The 12,952-nt window shown below is 45.7% G+C and overlaps 1 protein-coding gene across 5 annotated transcripts in view; it reads right to left on the minus strand.

Annotated features, from left to right (window-relative positions):
• Nucleotides 1–12,952, minus strand: part of rps6kc1 (ribosomal protein S6 kinase B1) — a 174,146-nt gene that overhangs the window by 115,476 nt on the left and 45,718 nt on the right. For all 5 annotated transcript variants that reach the window (XM_085981219.1, XM_085981217.1, XM_085981212.1 and 2 more), the window contains exon 6: nucleotides 81–140. In XM_085981219.1, coding sequence (XP_085837345.1) covers nucleotides 81–140 — 60 coding nt within the window. The remainder of the gene's footprint in view (nucleotides 1–80; nucleotides 141–12,952) is intronic.

Consider the following 12,952-nt stretch of genomic DNA (forward strand, 5'->3'; position numbering starts at 1 on the left):
AGTCACATTCTAAGATCAATTAACGGATAATTGTAGATTGGAAGCTTGCAGGCAAAGGAAAATAAGTTCTGGCATCTTACCTCCACATTCTGATTGACTACTGATAGTGACATCATCAATGCTACACAGGTCTCTTCGAGCTAAAAGGAATACAAAAAGAGGCAGTCATAATCTTGCTTACCATGAAATTCAACATATTTTTAAAGACTTATGGGGGAGAAATTGGGTATCGCACCGTTTGGGGGCGTTAAATTTTGAAATCGTGAAAAATTAGCGTCAGGCGCTAATGAGTCTGAGGTTTCCCTAAATTCAGCAACATCGACCCCCTTAGGGGCAACAACGATATGTTCATCCCCTATACTTCTCGCATCCTACTTCCCCCTCACACCATAAGCCTTTCCCACTTTCCAGTTCCTGATACTGCCTGCATTCCTTGCTCCCTTCCTGCTCCCCTGCACTCACCTTAACTCGAGTCTTGTGCCTTTATGCTTTCAGAGAATCAGCAACCAGATGACCAGCCTGTCCCTGAGCCTCCCACTGAGAGTGAGGAAGGATAAGCAAAGCACCGCGTCACTGCATCTTTCACTCAAAGGCACCACCTCAGATGCTGGCAATACGCGAGCTTTAGCGGCAAGTTTAGTAGAGGGGTCTGCACTGGGTGATACACCGGGAGTGAGCGGGCTGCATCAAGGCCGGGGGGAAAGGGTAGCTTGGGAGCCAGCTCCCCGGAGGGCGAGTTCTGCTGCACAGGACTCAGATAAGGACCTCGATGGGGAGGCGTTCATAAGGGCCATGCACTCAGAGATGATAGGTGCAATGGCAAGGGTGCCGGAGAGCCTCTCTAAGCCTGGTAAGGAGCGTGGAGGAGTCTGCCTCCAACATTGCAAAGAGCTCTGCGCACACCAAGGAGCTCATCATTTCCACTCTGCAGAGGATAGTGGACTCCCAGAGAGACCGTGTGGATCCAGACCTCATGACACGTATCAGGGGCGATGTGGCAGCTTCCTTTGCAGCACAGGCGGAAGCGACACAACATCTTAGTGCTGTAATGCAGCCAATGGTTGGTGGCATCAAGTCTCGGACTGCTCTCATGCAGTCTCAGCTTGATGCCACACAAGCTCTGACTGCTGCCATCATCGCTGGGTCCACCACAATCCACCGGAAATCTCACGGTGTCGCAGCAAGCCACCAATCGGTGCTCCAGCAGATTGGTAGGGATGCTGAGGTGCTGCCCCAGGGGAATGGCGGTGGGTCAGTGAAGCAGGAAGCTGCTGTCCTCTCAGGATGACAACATTCCTGATCCCACCACTGCCATTCCGCCATTGCACTTGTCGCTGCCCGTCATCCAGCCCAGACTGCCGCCGCCCTTTCAGGCCCAGAGCTGGTTGAGGGCATCCTGTAAAGCCATCTGTAGTCTCTGGCACCGACACTCAGCAGCCTTCCACCAGCCCTGCTACAGCCTCTGGGGAGACACTACGTAGGAGCAGTAGATTAGAGAAAGGCACTGTAAAGAGAGGAAATAAGGGCGTGCACAAGGGTGATTAGTTAAGATTGTTGCTGTATATATGTGGTTGCTGAATTTGGATACATTTATTATTGGAATGTTGCAGATTTGGGGCTCTCATTTCAGCTTTGGGGTGTGGTATGGAATGAGAAATTGATGGAATGATGGGTAAAGGGCCCTAATTGCCTACAATGTGACTTAAGTCTCCAGTCAATTCGCTACCCCTACAGCGAGGCCTAACAGCCCAGTTAAAAGGACAGGCTCAGACTATGCCTCGAGACCAACGGAATGATGGGAAAGTTGGTCAAGAACAGAGATCAGCAGCGGTGGGAAAAGTGCTGACTGTGAACCAGAGTGAAAGACAAGTTCATCTGACTAATTGCATCATCCTGCTAAGCAAGCAAAGGAAGCGATAACCAGGAACCAGCTTCTGAGAAACAAGGACTTGAGAACTGATAAAGTTATCACGGCTGGGACTGCAACTGATAAGAACTGGTAAAGTCATTACGGCTGAGGACAAAGTGCAGGCGGCTTTGTAAATGTACGTATGGAACAGAACAAAACGAACTTTCTGGGCGTGACTTGACTTTTGCGCGCGAAGAGCTGTATTTAAACAGCCAAGGTTCAGCTGATAACTTGCTAATCTAGACAGACAGAAGAAGCAGGAGGTGGGAACAGTCATTCATCTCAGACAACCACTTCGCCAACGGAAGACCAACCGGACCGGTGTTAGTGAGTATACACAAGACAGTCTAAGTAACTAAAGGGAAGAGTAAGGAAACTGCTAGAGATTTACACTTGATGAACGGTATGTGTGTGTTTAATAAAGGAACTACCGTATTAAATGGAACCAAACAAACAATCGGTTGCAGTGTGAATCTTCTTTCTCTCATTTATATCGTAAATCTAGAGTCTGAAACCCAAGTGGGGAAGAAAGATCCCTACATGGGGGACGTGCTGAGCAACCGGGAAGTGGCCTCCAATTCATTGGAACCAAAATCTGATGAGGCGGTCACAGACCGCCCTACCACAAGGCCAATTGAGTGACGGCCTCCTCCGTCGTTGATGTTCATACTCCTGTTCCTCCTCCTCCACCTCCCGAGGTGGTGCGGCTATGCCTGGTGGCAATGGCTGTGCCCTCATGATGGCCAAGTTGTGCAGCATGCAGCAGATCACGGCAAAAAGGGACACCTGCTCAGCCGAGTAATGGAAGGCCCCTCCTGAACAGTCAAGGCAGCAGAACCATTGCTTGAGCACTCCGATGATCTGCTCAATGATGTTCCTGGTGGCAGCATGGCTCTCATTGTGAGTGTTGGGCACGAGTGTTGGGGTTGCGGAGGGGAGTCATGAGCCAGCTAGAGAGCGGTTAGCCCTCGTCTCCAACCAGCCATCCTGTAGCTTGATGTGGTGGCTGGAAGGATGCTGGCACACCGGTCAGGCGTAGGATGAAGGCATCGTGGCTGCTGCCAGGATAGCGGGCATTGACGGTGAGGATTCGCTGTGTGTGGTCGCACACCAACTGCACATTAAATGAGTGGTAGCCTTTGCGGATACGGAATACCTCAGGAGTGTTATCAGGTGCCCGCAAAGGAACGTGGGTGCAGTCAATGGCGCCCTGCACCATGGGGAAGCCCGCTATCCTGGCAAAGCCACATGCACGCTCACGCTGCTTCTCTCTGGTCATGGGGAAATAAATGTAGTCCCTTCTCCTTCTGTAGAGAGCATCTGTGACCTCGCAGATGCAGCAATGGCGAACTGCGATATGTTAGATATGTCGCCTGTTGCACACTGGAAAGATCCACTGGCATAGAAATTGAGGGCCATGGTGACCTTGACTGCCAGAGAGACGTGGTGCTCTAGGTCTGGCTGCAGGAGGTGGCAGAGCTCTGTGACCATGTCCTTGGTGAAGCCAAGCCTTCTAAGACACTGCTCCTCAGTGAGATTGATGTAGAAGAAATGCTGCCAGAATACCCTGGGAGGGTAAGGCCTCCTGTTGGCCCTCCTCCCTCTGGCCGCATTTTGCAATCTATCTCACTGCCTCAGACGGTGACGCTGGAGGGCGAGGTCCAGTGCCAGTACAGCCCCCATTAAATGATGGAAATAGTGCACCATCAAATGTAACCCAAATGAAAGTGATAAATTTTTCTCAGCCAGAATAGTTCTTCAAGTTGAGAATGCTCAAATTGCTCAAAACGCCGGTTTGCTTTTGTCAAACTGACAAGGCAGCATTCTTGCCGACTAAAAAAAAACTGGAAGTGGACGCCTTTATATAGCGCTCCTCCAGCGCTCATCCAACTGCATTCCACCTCCTCTACCTGTCGTTGCTAACGGCAGGCGCTCAGGCAGGGGGAAAAGAGTGAATTTCAGAGCCAGGGTGCTGCACACCCCGATGACGTCACGATCTCCAGCCACAGGAGAGCGTGGCGCTAGCGGTTACTGCCGCCGCAAACCTCCACTTCAATTTTGCGGGCGTCAGTACTATTGCCACGCCCGGTCGCAAAGCTGGTAGCATTCAGTTAGCGCCCCCTGGAGGCACTAAGGTGCCCAATTTCTCCCCCCATTAGTAGATAAATTTTTCATTATTTCTTCTCATTTTGCTCTCCCCTTTTTTTGGTCCTTTTATGCCATATTCTGTACTCCTGTGAGGGATGAATAACCTGCCTGTTCTCAGGCCTCTGCTGCTCTTGAGCCAGTCATTTGGAGGTTGACTTGTGCTCAGATTGTCCTCCTCTCTGGGATGACACCTCACCACCACGTGGGACTTTCCAGATCTACCAAATATGATTAAAAGATCTCAAGTGTGCGATAAGGGAAACAAATCTCAAACACGATTCCACAATCCCACTACTCTTCAGTTCAAGGTTTTAATATTCCAGCACCCTACAACAGTGGGCTGCTGAGGATTTACTGTCATTATCACTAAAGCCTTTGTAGTTTAGTCTTAAGGAAATTAGGGACCTCCATCACACCAAAGCATTGGCGAGTAGATGTTCATTATATGAAAAGCATTTTGAGGTGATCAATGATAGCTGGTAGGAAAGGCATCTCGTTATCCTCTCTCTTATCTGATTTTTGTCCCCTTCACAGGCCACTTGGGCTTTGCACCTCCAATTGGGTAAGTAATATGGACCAGACTAAGCAAGGGGAGTAGGATAAATAGAGGATCCATATTTTAGTTCACTGTACTAAAATCTCTCTGGAACTGGACTCACACTCATGCGAATTTTCTCGTGCATTATTGGTCCATATATTAAAATGAACACAAAGCTATTGATGGCATTTTTTTAAATGCCCGATATTTGATTTGAACCATTTATTAATATATTTGTGATGGTGTGCCCAGCATTGCAAGTATGGGTATGGTGGCGAGGGGAGAGAAAATCAACTGGTTGAAAAGCTGGTAAATCTTATATGCAAAAGGGGCTTGAAGCAAGACTGGAGGGCTGGCTTTAGTTTGGTTGGTTTCCACATTTCTACTTCTTATTTTCACAATCATGCCTATTGTCAGAGGAGCAAGAGTCTGTCAGTAACCACGAGTAGCACTGAGCTGAATGAGATGTGAACCACGGACAAGCGCATCATTTAGATTAATCTCAAGCTACAAAGTTTATTTGTTTCCTTAAAACCTGCACTGTTAACTGATCTCAGCTGGAGCGTCACTGGGCTAGGGAAGGGAAACAATCAGCCAGCTATTCCGTTCCCTATAAAGAGCAAGAGCTGATGTTGTACATATATATATATATATATATATATATATATATGACAGTACTGGATTCCCCATGGTTAAATAATCTGGTAGTTGGTTTACACCTAACAAATATGGCCACTTAGGCAAAGTACAGGAAGGCTGCTGGGATCTGGGCAACTACACACAACAACGAATCACTGGCGTCAGGAGAAAACACATAATTGGAAAAGAAGAAACATGGTAGTCCATGTGGGGCTACACAAAGTACCGGGACATCGGTTCCAGGTTGCAATGCCACACACCATGGAGTTCACAATCGCAACCAGCTTGCTGCGGGAAAACACTAAAAGGGAGGCTCCCACCCCCAACACACAAAGGAGGGGAAAATAACTGGCGAGATCATTTACACTGGATCACTCTTAAGTGTGTTCTACTGGTCAGTTCAAATAAACATTGTTGAAGGTCTTTTAACCGATTGCCCAGCCACTTTCCCGCTTTACTGCAGTTGGTGAGCGCCCTGGGAACACCATGTAAATGGTCTTGAAAAAGTCGTGCTTTTAATTATATTATTTTACAAATGTTATTGTTCTCAAAGATTACTGGTATGACAGCAGCACAATTTTTCAGTTCCCTAGAGCAACTTCATGTCTCCACAACAGCCTGAAAAACCTAACATTCACATAGGGATGAAGGGCATAGAGGCGATCAAGTTGTAATGTTTTGCCCACTGCACTGAGAGGATGGAAGAGTATGAGCACTGAGGGTGTGTAAACTCAAGAAGTTGATGAATGTATTGTGAAATCATCAGCAAAGGAATGGATAAGGTTGGGTGATAAGTGGAGGAGGTCATTGATGTGAATAAGTACTTGTATCCGTGTTTACTAAGGAGGTGGATGCTGACAAAATATCGGTAGAAGTGTAAAAGGTAAAAGCAATGGAAGGGGTGAAATTTGATAGACAGGATGTACTAGAAAGACTGGGTATGCTTAGAGTGCATAAGTCGCCTGGTCCAGATGGTTTGCATCCCAGGTTGCTAAGGGAATTGGGGGAGGAGATAGCGGAAGGGCTTGCCATAGTTTTTAATCTTCCCTAGATGCGGGGAGGTGCCAGAAGATTGGAAAATGGCAAATGTGACACCATTGTTCAAGAAAGGGTGCAAGGACAATCCTAGTAACTACAGGCCGGTCAATTTAACATCAGTGGTGGGTAAAGTTTTAGAAACAATAATCAAGGAAAAAATTAACGGGCACTTGAGAGGTTTAAGCTAATTAAGGAGAGCTAACAGATTTGTAAAAGGCAGATCGTATTTGACTAATTTAATTGAATTTTTTGATGAAGTAACAGGGAGGATTAATGAAGGGAATGCAATGGATGTTGTCTACATGGATTTTGGAAGGCGTTTGACAAAGTACCACACAGAAGGCTGGGTTAACAAAATTGAGGCTCATGGAATAGGTGGGCCAGTGGCAGCTTGGATAAGGAATTAGCTTAAGGACAGAAAACAGCGAGTTGTGGTAAATGGCTGTTTTTCAGGCTGGAGGATGGTAGACAGTGGTGTTCCCCAAGGGTCAGTGCTGGGGCCACTGCTTTATACAGAGTAGAATTTCTAAATTTGCCGATTACACCAAACTTGGGGGCGTGGCAAACAGTGATGACGATATCATCCACTGCAACAGGACATAGAAAGACTAGCAGAATGGGCAGACAAGTGGCAGATGGAATTTAATACAGAGAAGTGTGAGGTGATGCATTTTGGCAGAAGGATCAAGGAGAGGCAATATACACTTAATGGCACAGTTTTAAAGAGTGTGCAGGGACAGAGGGACCTGGGGGTTAATGTGTATAGGTCCCTGAAGGTGGCAGGACATATTGAGAGTGGTTAACAAAGCATATGGGATCTTGGGCTTCATAAATAGAGGTATTGAGTACAAAAGTAGAGAAGTTATGCTGAACCTTTATAGAGTGCTGGTTAGGCCACAACTAGAGTATTCCGTCCAGTTCCGGTCACCACACTTTAGGAAGGATGTGAAGGTCCTTGAGAGGGTGCAGAGGAGATTTACCAGAACAGTTCCAGGGATGGGGGATCTTAGCTACAAGGACAGGTTGGAGAAACTGGATGTTTTCATTAGAGCAAAGGAGGTTGAGGGGTGATTTGATAGAGGTGTACAAGATTATGACGGGTTTGGATAGGCTCGACGGGGAAAGGCTGTTCCCACTAGTTGATGGTACAAGGACTAGGGGACACAAATTTAAGGTTTTGGCCAGGAGATACATGGGAGATGCGAGGAAAAACTTTTTTCTTTTTTTACGCGAGTGGTGATGACCTGAACTTCACTGTCGACGGAAGTGGTGGAAGCGGAGACACTCGATGTTTTCAAGGGTAGACTGGATAGGCACTTGAGGGAAATAAACTTGCAGGGCTAGGGGGATAGAGCAGGGGAATGGGACTGACTGGATTGCTCTACAGAGAGCCGGCTGGACTCAATGGGCCGAATGGCTGCCTTCTGTGCTGTTATGACTCTAAGTAGCAAAGTAGAAGAGAGAATCGACCTCTGGGAAAATCGCTGAATTCGTGGAAAAAAGATTCAGATGGAGCAATACGAAAAGACATTTAATAGCCATTAAACAAAGACTTGGTGGGAAATCATATGATGGTAACCTCTTTAGAAGTGAATGGTGCCAAGCCCCATCAAAGACTTTGGAAATGTCCAAGTCAATGACAAATGATTCGCCAAAATGTTCAAGAGCAGGTTTCCAGAGGCATATAACATAGGCAACAAGATTCACAGTGGAACAGATATGCCAAAAATCACACTGGAGATCATGAATTAGGCTAGAACTTTGAATTAAAAGTAGCTTCCATCACATTAGAAAGTACCAAAGCAAGGGCAATAGGATGGTAGCTTGAAGACCAAGAGCAATCACTTTTCTTAAGGTTAAAGTGAACACAAGCAAATTTCCAAGAAACTTTGGACTAGGAATACGAGATATAGAAGAAATGTACAGGACAAGTTATGGGAGGAAGTATAAATCTTGAGGGTAATGGAAGTGATACCATCAAGCCCACTTTGTAGTGTCCAGAACCCAAAAGACTTGGCAAGATAAAATGCATGTTCATCATTATGAAACAACAGAATGGAAGAAGAGGAAGATTGTTTAGCAAGATCATCAAGATTAGAGTTAGAGGAGAAAGGGGAGTCATAAAGGTCAGCTTTATTTTTAGACTAGTTTGCAACAGGATATGTGCAGGCAAAGTCAATTTCACTAAAAAAACTGTTTTTAGACAGTCACAGTTTATTTGCCAACTTCCACAGCCTCCCTCAAAATATTACATGAAGTTTAAACCACTGCTTTGCTTTCTGTAATTTGCATCAAGAGAGATAAACAGCACTGATTCCATATCAGCCAACCTTCAGTGCTCTGGCAAAATTCTCTCTCCTTTCCACACGAGGGCAGTAAAATCCTTTGTGAATCTAGCTGAAAAACTACAAAATATCCACAAGAAGCTTACACTTTTGTACAGCAAAGCATTTTTTTAAGTGGGGGTGAATTTGTTAGCTTATCACATTGATAAAAGGATGGGATTATCTTTCTCATTATTGCATCAGGTGTCAGGGTCAAGAACTCCGAGTTCAGATATAGCATGGATTGAAACATTGTGCTCTGCTGCAATAAACATCTTAACCCCTACTGCACGAATTCAAAAATTTAATTTCTCATACCGAATAAAAGTGGCAACTTAGTGCCAATTTATGGATAGCTTTGTGCTCCGATATTTCCCCCAACAGTAATTAATATCATTCTGACAAAGACTCCACATCTGAAATGATAACTCATCTGCTCTCTTCAAAGATGCTAACTGACCTGGAATGTTTCAACAACAACTTGGATTTATATAGCGCCTTTAACGTCGTAAAACATCCCAAGGCACTTCATCAAGGAGTGTCATCAAACAAAATTTGACATCGAGCCACATAAGGAGATATTAGGACAGGTTGGTCAAAGAGACAAGTTTTAAGGAGCATCTTAAATGAGGAGAGAAAGGGGCGAAGAGGTTTAAGGAGGGAATTCCAGAGCTTAGGGCCTCGGCAACTGAAGGCACGACCGTCAATGGTGGAGTGAAGAAAATTAAGGATGTGCAAGAGGCCAGAATTGGAGGAGCCCAGAGATTTGAGGGTTGTAGGGCTGTTGGAGGTTACAGAAATAGGGTGGGACAAGGCCATGGAGGGATTTGAAAAGGATGAGATTTTACAAATCGAAGCGTTCCCAGACTGGGAGCCAATGTAGGTCAGCAAGCACAGAGCTGATGGATTAACAGGAATTGGTGCGAGTTATGATACGGACAGCAGAGTTTTGGATGAGCTCAAGTTTAGGGAGGGCACAAGGTGTGAGGCCGGCCAGGAGAGCATTGGAATAGTCAAGCCTAGAGGTAACAAAGGCATGGACGAGGGTTTCAGGAGCAGATAAGCTGAGGCAGGGGCGGAGTCGGACGATGTTATGGAGGTGGAAGTAGGCGGTCTTGATGATGGCGCGGATATGGAGTCTGAAGCGCATCTCTGGGTCAAATAGGACGCCAAGTTTGCAAACTGTTAGAAATTAGGGTATCCAAAATATATGGGGTTATGCGAATGAAATTGTGACGCGAATTAAGACTGTGTTTACATGACTGTAGACAAAAAGTCTCTTCAGACTAGTATTACAATAACTAGATAGATGCTTAGAATCTGCTTGTGTTTTGGTTCTCTGCGGATGTTATAGCATTCCGCACTGTGACGGTTATAAACAATCTTGATTCCAAGCTAGCTATCTGCTGTTTTCAAGTTAGGATTTTGACTTTGTTTATGTTTCTCGAATTTGACCAACTAAGGCTCAACGCCTACATTTCTTCTATCATTACAAATAACCTGCTTGCGAAGGTAATTAAAAGTTAATTAGTATAAAAGATAAAGAATAGAAGAAATTTATGGGAGTTAAGGTATCATCTCAGGATGAAGCAGCCTGTTAGATCAAAGGGAGATAGTTTGGAGAACGACAGGCTGAGCAGACAGCTCTGATTAAAAGGGTACAAGGCTGAGCCTTGTACGAACTGGTTGTACCAGGGAGGATAGGGACGGTGAAGGGGCGAGCCATACAAGAGTGGGGCTGGTCTACCACTCTTCTGGGAGTGGACTCATGCTAACCCAAGTTAACACTCTTGGAGGTTCTAGACAAGAGGAAAGAAAGGCCGTAAGCCAGAGAACTGTTCACGCACGGCAGCCGTGAGTCCGATTGGGACCGGTACCAGCTGCTCGTCATGGTCATATGTTTTTGCTGTATAACTAGTGTGTTATATTCAGTCTTAAACTCTGATTAAACACAGTATTCCCACCATATTGGTTTGCAGTTGATCCTGATTATTTGCAAGACCAGATATAAGCTAATATTAACAAATTGGCTAATCTCTACAAAACGGTCTAGTTCAGCCTCAGAGAGTGGCCAGGTGGAGGGAAGGAGTAGGTGACTAGAGAAGACAGTGGCTTCAGTCTTCCCAATTTTTAGTTGGAGGAAATTTCTGCTCATCCAATACTGGATTATGGACAAACAATGTGACAAATCAGAGGTGGTGGAGGGGTTGAGAGGTGGTGGGGAGGTAGAGATGGGGGTCCTCAGCGTACATGTTGAACTTGACGTTGTATTTACGGATTATGTCGCCGAGGGGCTGCATGTAGACATGTGGAAATGGAAGAAGTAGTGTCTAAATAAGAAAACTGAAATAAAATGAAGGAGTCACCATGTGCAAGAGATAGTGGGTAAATAATGCAGAAGTTCAGCATCAGCCATGGAATGTTCTGAACAGAGGGCTCATAGGTAACCTCGTCAGACACGGGTGAAGTCACTACAGACGCCAGTTAAATGAAGTAAGACGCAAACTAATCAAGGAGATGGGACAGGTTGTAGAATAGGATAAACTAATCATCAGGGCGCAGGGAAAAAAGGAACAAATGTGTAGCCAAAGAGATGGGACAGATTTTAGAATCGTATAAACCAGGAGGGAAAACCCCAGATAGAGAGCGAGGAACCTAGGAGCAACACTCGACAGCAGGGACCTGGGGACAGAAACCCTACATAGAGGTTTGGACAGAGACTGATCACCTCAGACCCAAATCCTTGGGTAATATCAATATAAGTTGTGAGTCTTATATTTTGGAATTGTACTTTAAATAACGAACGGTGTTTGTTAAGCATTTATTAAAGAATAAATCTTTGTACGCGAAATCTGTTGCCTGTGTGTTTGTTCAGACCAAGCTTACATTTGAACCCTAAAGGGAAATGTTGCGAACCTATTTGTTCGATCTTTTGAACATCTAGTAAATTCGGAGCAATTGGCGAGCCCAGATGGGACTTTAGAACTTTGTTTTGGACAAAATATACCACAGTGAGGGGCTGAACAAGCGACGGACAATATCTGTTAGAGTCGGATAAGGAAGATCTGTTAGAGTCGGATAAGGTTTTAAAGCAGTAACTACGGTGGAACATGACGCGTCTAAAGGGGAGACCTCCCAGGATTGGGAAGAACAGTTTAACCAGTTAATGGTAGGAAAATATAAAGGACTGGGTGGTGACGATCGCCGGTCCAAGTTTCAAAAGGAGGTCAGACCTTCTTTGAGCACAATAATAAAAAGGGAAAAATGAAACTCCGAACTAATGAGCGAGCGAGCATTAACACACAGTCAGGGTCAGACCCAAAACCAATTGCAGTCTGATTTAGACCAGCTCCGGAATCAGGTTAAAAATTTGCAAAAGGAAAATGAGGAATTACGTAGTGATAAAAGATTGCACACTCTCCATATGGCCTCTAGTATGACTGCAGTCAAAGCAAGTAATCAAAAATTACACCGTATGTAGGAACAACTAGGCGAGTCCACAAGGGACTGCTGTGCCCCAGAGGAAAAGTGTCAGGATTTGAAATCAGCCCTCAAGATCATACAACAGTCTCACCAGTGGGAAAAATACGATAAAACGGATCATACCCACTGTCGTCAAGAAATAGAAGTATTAAAGTCACAATTATCCTCACAGAGGCATAATATGCGCTTTCTCCGATGGAGGCGGAGAAGGTATCAGCTACTCAAGTCTGGCCGAGGCGGCCCAGAACTATGAGAAGGACCGATCAAGAGAAAGGGACTACAGCCCCCCTGACCCGTCATGGTACGATTCCCCGCCACCCTATAGAAATAATAAAAGGTCCTACTGCCCCAGAGGAGCCGCCACCACTACCCATGAACCCCATGGTCACTGTTTGGACACAGGAAAGGACCAACGGTCAAGCGGTAGGCGATGTGTCCAACGGACCCATCAATTATGCCACCCCTTTTACACTCTCCCAATTGAATGATATTGCCAAAAACGTACCCAAGTTCGATGGCAAGATTAATTTTGAATTATGGAAGGCCGCGGTTCTCCAGGCCTCTGAGACTCAGGGAATAGATGAGGGAGAGCTGAAGAAACTAGTGACTTTGTGTTTGGGACCTGTTATATTCGGGGCCATGCCCCAAACAGAGAACAGGGCAGGGCACCATAGTTGAAATGTGGATTGCCATTAAGGAGGCGGCAGGAGTTAACAGCAAGGATCCCGTTATGGAACTAGCAAACTTTAAACAGGGTGACAAAGAACACCCCCGCGCTTATGCGGAACGCTTGTGGGTGGTTTTCTGTAACCTGATGGGAACATTGAACCGCGACGATCTGGATGATGGTCCTCGTGCCACCTGGTTTAAGTC

The sequence above is a fragment of the Somniosus microcephalus genome, chromosome 3 (assembly GCF_052327205.1).
Source record: "Somniosus microcephalus isolate GS21.2 chromosome 3, FLI_Smic_1.0, whole genome shotgun sequence".
NCBI classification, from domain to species: Eukaryota; Metazoa; Chordata; class Chondrichthyes; order Squaliformes; family Somniosidae; genus Somniosus; species Somniosus microcephalus.